Source organism: Barbatula barbatula, assembly GCF_947034865.1.
Source record: "Barbatula barbatula genome assembly, chromosome: 13".
Lineage (NCBI taxonomy): Eukaryota > Metazoa > Chordata > Actinopteri > Cypriniformes > Nemacheilidae > Barbatula > Barbatula barbatula.
Window position 1 is genome coordinate 16641460 of NC_136776.1, and position 8633 is coordinate 16650092.

An 8633-nucleotide genomic window follows, 5' to 3' on the forward strand; every position below is an offset into this window, starting at 1 on the left:
CCACAGTCATTGGGCTTTTGCTCGGCAAGTAACAGAATCATGTTGTTTAAAGAAACGTACAGGCAAATAAACATTATAATAAAATAATGATAGTATTATTAAAGTTTTCAATATAGTTAGTATTTGTGTGTTAATAAAAAAGGAGAATGTTACTGAATGATAAACCAAACTCACTGCAACAGATTGAATGTGAATCTTTATTCCAAAGTGAGAATTTTATAAAGATTATTTGAAACCATGAAACTTTATGGTGAGCATATAGATTGCAGCAACATAAATGCATTCATGTGTTCTTGTCTCTGTGTCTCTGTCTCATGTGTCTGTCCATCTTCATGCTTTGGTGCATCAGAAATCTTCAGGTCTAAATACAAAATATAATGAAACAGAAAATACATCATTACAGGTTGGTTGGTATAAATGTTTCACTTCTACATTTCTCTTAAATTCATTGTAAATTTGCATTGTTGCATTACCTCAGTGTTAACCCAAGTCTATCCAAATATATTTTTTGTATCACCTTAAGAAAAGGATAAAAACACTATTATTGTGGGTACTGTGGGTACATTTATTATGGTAAAACATCACTTAAATAAAATGCAGAATTGATATTTGATAAAACACATTCAGATGTCCAGTGTGACTACAGCACTGTCATTAATGTGTGAAGTGAAAACAGACTAACACGTACTCACATTTCTCTTTAATAGTTATCTTCCCATCAGAGCATGTCCCCATCACATAATCTGATCTCAGGAAACCTCCAGCATTCCATCCCTTTTTACAATCAAGTTGAATCTCTTCATCACTGTGCCTTATGTAGTTATCTTGGACAGGTTGAAGGTTGTACTCCATATAAATCTCAGGTGTTAGTTTGCAAGGCTCTATGAGAGAGACAAACTGATTTAAAGACATCAGAATAAACTTCATAACAGGATTGACAATAATATGGTATTAGATGACTTACTCAGACATTCTGGAGGGGTGTCCCATATCCCATCCCTACAGCTGTAATGTTTTTTCTGTATTTTCAGCACATAGTAAGATTGGCAAGAGTATGATACCTTTGTGATGACCCCGTCGTTCTTAACCTCAATGTTATAATCTCCATCTTTTATTAAAGGTGGTGGAGGACAAATGCTACCTAATGAAATCACAGTATCAAAGACAAAGATTAAGCAGTATACTACAGTTCATGGTAAATACATCTTGTTTAATTTGCCGTTAGGATGTTTTGTTTGCAGATTATACATATGATAAACTAAACAGTGACACAAGTTTCAAACCGAAATCTTGGAGACCCACGATTGGGTGATGGGGGGTTAAGAGGTGGTTGTGGTGGTTGGGTTAGGTCTGTGGGCGGGAACCACGTGGCTGTTTTAAAAACCACGTGACTCTGCAGGTGTCTTACCCTTCACCATCATTTGATTGCTAAAAACATTGTACATACGTATGAATCATGCAGTGCTATGCGCAAGTGTCCCAAAACTAATCAACTTCAAACAACGCATCTGTGGGAACCTCTCGCGCCCGCAGGCCAGTTTCAAGATACCCAGAGTGCGAGGACTTTAGAAGAGCGAGCGTCATGCTTTTATGGAAGTTACGGCTCTCTGTGGCGCATGATACAGAACTTGTCGCCTCGCTATATTCACAAGTAAAACGTTTTAAAGAAAAACCATGCAGCAAAGTATCCGTTGATCAGATTGAAGCAAACTGCAACGCGTCAGTAATGATGCGCTGTGTTTCGCTCATCATATCCGTGTGAGCAGTATTTCTCGCATATGAATCCTATGAAGTCCATACATACAGCTGTCAAGGTTGACAGAGGAGTTCAAATGGCGGTATGTTAGTGTCTTGACAAAGTACGAACCGAACTACAAAGCTGTTTGAAAGACGCAAGTTATGTTTGCTTTCATGAGCAGAGCAGAAGTTTAGACATTTGCCGATCAGTCTCCAGCATTTCAAGAAGTCGAACGAACCTGCAGTGTTGTGCGAGTATCCGTGCTATAGGAACATGCACGTTTAAAAATTGTTATATGTTAGATATTATGAAGTTTAATTGAATGGAAGCCTAATGTAAACCTATAAATTGTTTATAAGTAATTCATGCATCGATGAATTTGTTTCACTGATTTTGAGTTGTCTGTGGACATGTTATCTTATCGAAGGAAGAGAACAATTGCAGCTGTTGTGCAGGGCAAATAGGGCACACTTCTGTTATAAATCTTTAAAATCATTGAATTACTTTAGATCTTACATAACATCGTTTGAATGTCAAGTTCTTCAATATATTTATTCAGAATAAAAAGGTAATGCATCTCACAGGGCCATAAATCCATGAAAGGTAAAGCATCGAAATGCGGTTTAGAATAGTACACCCAGATTGTCCCTTCACACGTCCCGTAGTTCTGTTGTTTTAGCTTTGTTTATTGAGTAACTATTTTGGGTAAATCGCATGAAATAAGGTCTGTGGTTAAAAAAACTATTTAACGTTTTATTCCATGACATAAAACACACTGTTTTTTTAAAGCCTGATTGTGTCTTTAAAATGGTGGTTACTAACAAGTTTGTAAAGGTGTCTACTTACTTTGGCGGGGACGTTACACGTCATCGCGCATATAAAGCTCACAAATAATGCAACATGGACACAAATCTCTTAAAACGTAGATGCGGATTCATTCACAGATGATAACTTTCCAGGGAACATATTTTTTATAGTTCGAAAGCGTTTTCGGAGGCTTGGCGGTGGTGATGTCGAGGAACCTTAAAAGAAAACTTCACCTCAAAATAAAAATGTTGTAATTTTTTACTCAACCACATGATCTTGTGATTTTTCAAGTCCATCCGCTCATAGTGGCTCAATTGTATTTTTTTAAGTGACGAGAATGCTTTTTGTGTGAAAAACGAAACAAACTAACAAGTTTATTCAATATATTCTCCTGTGTGTTTTCAGTCTATGGTGCGTGTTCACCAGAGCACTTCGACACATGCGCATTCGGTAAATATTCTTGTCCGATTTCTTTGTTCCAGATTGGCATTGCTTACTACCTGAAGGGGTCATAAATGCCAGCTCACCTTTACATGTGGGTGCTTTGTCCCAAGCTGAATTGCGGCAAAAAACTTTGTCATTCCCGTTTATTCTGAATTTTATGTGACATTTGTAGGTCACATGGGATCCAGATGAATACCGTTCTTGAGGTTTAGAGATGATGACCGCGTTTTCAACTCTTGTAGGACTGTGACAACCCTCCTCATCCACTAGAAAAGGGAAAAATCACACCTTTATTTACTTTACATTTAAATGTTATTTATCCGACATGACTTCCAAATGTGGTACATTTGCATTTTGCCAAACATAAAGCTATACTATATATATCTATACTTTGTTAATACTTTTATTACTGTAGTTTTATAGGTAACAGGCTCACCATAACAGGTTATTGGTTCCCATGTTCCTTTGTCGCATTTAATAGATTTTTTTAATGATTTGTATCCTGGATCACATACGATTTCTGCAGATTGTCCAGCGATTGTTTCTTTTAGATCTCCATGTTGAACAATTGGCAAAACACCACATGTGTCCTCCGCTGTAAACCCAACAAACACATTTTCATAACAAACACATTCCACTGAAAAAATATATTCTTGAGGTTTAGTAAATACTACCCAAGCAAATCATTCTCAATACTGATTTTCAATAAATTTGCATATAGTTTACTTTGTCACTTAATATATTAAAGTAAAATTTACAACTGGGCTGAGAAATCTGATTCAGTAAAAACACTCACGAATACATTGCTGTGTACATGATATGATGTATTAATAGCACCGATTGTGGATGGATAGAAAGACATACAGTACCAGAACACAGTGGATCTGGTTTCCAACCATCTCTTGTACATGTGGCCATCTCTGCCGTTTGACGATATCGAGACAAACACCTGTAAGATCTTTTCGCATCCAATTTCATTTCTCCATCGAAGTAATAACTTGGAGAATAAAGACGTCTGTCACGTGGAATTTCACATCTAATCTCTGTAAGAAGATTTGTTATTCAAGATTTATAATAAAACAATTATACAACGAGTTAAGCAGTAAGTCCAAAAAAAGCTTCTCTGTATGCTCACCCGCACAAATAAGAATGCTGTCCCATTGCCCATCATCCTGACATTGAAATGTTTTTGTGCTTTCTTTTGTAAATAACAGCAAGAATCTTTCAGAGCAGGTAATACGGACCGTCTCTCCAGCTCGAAAGAAAGTTTTTCCCTCTGGTGTAATATTTTCTATTCCATATTTTACGTCCTTGAGTTCACAGGTTATTTCTGAATAAAACGAGCATAATAAAGGGGTCAAACTTAAATGAATTATTAGCTTCACTGTTTAAGGGCATGTTTGACTGTGGCACTGTTGACTTTGTGTTGGATCTTTATATTATTTATATAGCCACAAGCAAAATAATAATATAGGAGGATTTGACCAAATAGAGATTTTAAAAACATAATATTAAAATTACATTTACAATTATTGCAAACTATAACTTTAAAACTTAAATTTGTTGTGATCCAGGTCACGCGGGTTCCCTTCCTGTCACTTTGTCTGTGGTTGTTCTTTCGGAGGCACGTACTAGTGTTTTTGTCAGCTTGCCGTATGTCCGGTGTCTACCTCACTCATCCCCCCCGTCAGGCTTTTCCCTCACCAGGTTCTCATCACCACTTCACCCTGTTCACCTGTAGTTCTTTCTGGCCATCATTATCATCCTTATCTTTGATTTCTCGCTGCCTGAGCCTTCTTAGGTTCCCCTATTAAGTCCCTCTCGTTCTCTTGTCTTGTCGGACCGTCACAAGGTAAACCTCTGAACGCTGTTCTCTGCCGTCTTGGCTTTAGGTCTTGTAGTTAAAAGTATCTTGTCTTGTGTATTAATATCTCTAGCAGTTAACCTAGTTCCCTCAGTTCTTGTTAGCCTATTCTCTACTTCTCCAAAGTTCCTGTTGGTGTCCCGGACTGCACCACCCTCCACCACCGGCACTCATCTCACTATGGGGATCTACCCTCCTTCGGAGCTATCTCAACGGGACTTCCGAGCCGTCTTACGGCTGGTAATCTAGTGTCTCTCACCGAGTGATTTGTCTCGTTGAGCAGTCCTCCAGTGAGGGGGTAACAACCTCTGCTCTATTCCCCTTACTTCTCCAGTGGATCGAGCCTATCCGTGGAATGAGCCTATCCCCAGCATTTGTCCCGTTGCCACTGCGCTGATGGGAGTGACTCTCTTGGACTATAGTAATTGTTTGGTGGTAGTTGGGGCTGTAACCTGGAGTCTCAAGCAATGAGTGGCCGAGGCTGGTTGAGAGGTACAAGTGCCGGATGAGTGTCCGGCATGCAGGGTGTTCATGCCGACTGCACTGCGCTGCACTGTGCCCTGACGTCCTTCAGGGGTTCAGGGAACCTTGGTTTCCGTGCACCAGAGCTTTGTGTTTGCTTGCTCAGTGTGTGCTCAATGTTAGCCGTCCCATCGACCACCGGCTGGTCTACTCCATCCTCTTCCCATCCCCTCCTGCCCTTGGTGACACATTGCCATGAATTTTGTCACTGGCCTTTCTCCCTCTGGCGATTAATACCATCATCCTTATGGTGTTGGATCGCTTCTCCAAGGCGGTCAATTTTGTTCCCTTGCCCAAGATCCCCTTCGCCCAAGAGTTTACTCAGCTGTTGGTTCTCCACGGTCTACTGGTCGACATCATTTCCGATTGGGGTCCTCAGTTCACCTCCCAGTTCTGAAAAGAGTTCTGCAGACAGATAGGGCCTCTGTGAGTCTGTCCTCAGGTTTCCATCCCCAGTCCAACTGGCAGTGTGAGTGAGCCCACCAGAATCTAGAATGAAGACTCCGCTGTCTGACGTCCCACAATCCCAGCTCCTGCAGCCAACAGATCTCGTGGCTCAAGTATGCTCATAACTCCTCGTCCATCTCTTTGTCAGGTATGTCCCCATTTGAATGATCTATGCAAGAGCGCGATGCTGCGGTCCCTTCTGCTCTGGCGTTCGTCCGGCATTGCCCCCCACTCTGGCGATCGTCATTGATCGCCCCCCTCTCCAGAAGGGTGGTAACCTCGGACCGAAGCACGGGAGTGTTCTCACCTCTGACTTAGGTAACTTGGGCGGGGTGCCTGATGAACCGGATCGTCCTCACTACTCGTCGTGACATGCTGGCGTGCAGCTAGATAGCATGATGAAGGAGCTAGCGAGGGGATCTGCTTCATTGCCCCTGTGGGGGGATGTTCTGTTGTGGGCAGCATGGCTGTCTCGTGAGGGCGAGGCCCTGAGGTGGCAAGCGGGTCTGCTAACTCACCTGCCTAAAGTCTTCGCCGCCGGACGCACCGACGAATGGAGGGTGCGGATGGCTGCGAAAGTTGGATGCGCAACATCGAGTTGAGGCTGCTGCATGTCATGGGCACCCTGGGAGTAAGTGGGCAATGGATGCATTTAGAAAGCTGGCTTTCTTGTAATCTCACATCTGCACAAGTTGCCTCAGACCACCAAAGTGCACATTGTCCAACCTCAGCGATGACGAGAGCTTACAAGCTTCAGAAGGTCCCGTAACAGCATGCTCTATCTGGGCTACCGACATTGCCCTTAGGTGCTCCAGAGTCGAGGGAAGTCAGGGCAACCAAGCTCATCTACCGTGAACACCCCGAAGAGGGCGCTCCAGGTTTTCATGCTCCTCATGCCTTTCCGGGAAACTGGCCCCTATGCGGGACGCGGGACCTGGGCTCAAGCTGCAAGCTGCGAGTCCTCAGTGTCTGATGTCAGAAAGACGCCATCCAATGTTGCCATCCAAGACGATATTGTGGCTGTGTCCACGCAAACAACCAGCAATGACTGCATTACCGTATCCACGATTGCTACCTCAGCATGCTGGGAACGGTCGCACCCAAGACTACAGCGGCGAGACATGCCTGGTGACATGTGCTCGCTGTAGGAGAATTTGCCCATTTAGAAACAACTACCGAAACGCACAGGGGAAGTGGCAAAACGCTTGGACGAGTTCCGCTGCTTTGCTTCATAGACCCAGTAGAAAGAATCTAAGATCACTCAGCATAAGCCTTGCAGGTTCCGAAGAACAAAAAGGAGAATGAATGGTCACGCTGTCCCATTCGCCAAGTTCATTGGCCTTCTCAAAAGTATAAACGGAGATGATAGGTTCTCAAGTCAAACCCCATTTTGTCAGTCTCGAAACAACGTCGAGAGACCAACGGAAAGGGAACCGAATGTGTCAATGATCATTCTTTATGCATGTATTGAACATTTAGCATAATTTATAACATTTACTGCAGCTGTACACATATGAAAAATCGGGCAGTGATGTACCGTTTCGCAACTTTATTTATTTAGTGTTTTCATGATTTAGTTCAAATGTCCATCTCTTTTTTATATGGCAGCAAAAAATGCTTCATAAATTCCTGTATTAAATAAATAACAATGCCTGCATATACTGGATAATATGTCATGTATATGAAGACATGTATCTACATGTAATGTGCATATATTATATTCAAATTACAGGATTTATAGAACTTGACTGACTAATGCATTCTGGGTAAATCCAAGTGTGCACGTCACATTTGGCGATGGTCTCTCCTATAGATTCATAGCCATCATCACACTCATAGCGTACTGTGTCTCCATGTGGATATTGGGTTTCATCAATAAGTTTGGAATTGTTTACAGTCAGAAGAGGCTTTGAACAAAAAACTGCCAATAAACGGGAAAAAAAAAGGATAAAACCCAGAGTGCTTGAACCCAGTGAAACCAAGTTTGGTACAATAGGAACATTTTGTTAATTGTATTGTATTAAGACGTGGCTACATTTGACTGGAAACAAAACTACAAATCAGTAAAGGTCACATAAAAACATAGTGTTAAGCATTTGAAAGTTCAATAAACCTTTTCCTTCACATTGTGGATATGGATTATCCCAACAGGCATTTTCAATAATCAGTTTACTCCGAGGCCACAGTTTGGTATGATTTTAGCACAGAACACAAACAGCCCTACCTTCAGTGTTTGTTGTGATTTCCTTCCATGTCAAAAGAAGAATAAAGAGAAATATCTTGCAGGATTTCATGTTAAGCTGTAAGCAGAACATCATAAGCAGTCCTTGGATTAATACTTTTTACACAGAAGATTTACATGTTTGAAGAATGTATAAAACACGAGGAATGATGTTTTTTAAATAATGATAGTAAAATAAAATAGTACAAATAAACTGTGCCAACAATTCCTGCATAAATTAGATATTAAATGTGTTTTAACATGTGAGCCGTTGGTGTTTGTTGCAAGAAAGTCTATAGGTGGATAAACAGAGAATAAAACAATGTTGGCGCTAACATGACCGAAAGTACAATTTATTATCAAATATAAGCTATTCAAATATTAAAGAATGTTTAATATTAGTTTATTTCAATATGAATTTAAATATTAACCTTTATCCAAATGTGTAAATACAGTAGTCAGTAAATATAGTATAAAACATGATGCCTGTAATATATTGTGTAAATGTAGAAAATCTTTATAGCAGTTTACCTGTTTTAATGGAATGAAGTAATGTAGTCTCCTAGCAAAGATTGACAGTTGACTGGTAA

General features: G+C 40.7%; 2 protein-coding genes across 2 annotated transcripts in view; both read right to left on the reverse strand.

The window, feature by feature from the left end:
- LOC306902856 (complement factor H-related protein 1-like) overlaps window positions 1-8633 on the reverse strand; it is a 54988-nt gene that overhangs the window by 15573 nt on the left and 30782 nt on the right. The window lies entirely within an intron of this gene.
- LOC306902850 (complement factor H-related protein 1-like) lies at window positions 179-8625 on the reverse strand. The gene is made up of 10 exons (XM_079471720.1): window positions 8575-8625; window positions 8047-8122; window positions 4125-4319; window positions 3859-4032; window positions 3426-3584; window positions 3073-3255; window positions 965-1141; window positions 693-881; window positions 474-517; window positions 179-361 (listed from the first exon to the last, which is right to left on the reverse strand). Exons 2-9 carry the CDS (start codon window positions 8114-8116, stop codon window positions 492-494), a joined length of 1173 nt encoding a protein of 390 aa, XP_079327846.1. The 5' UTR covers window positions 8117-8122; window positions 8575-8625; the 3' UTR covers window positions 179-361; window positions 474-491.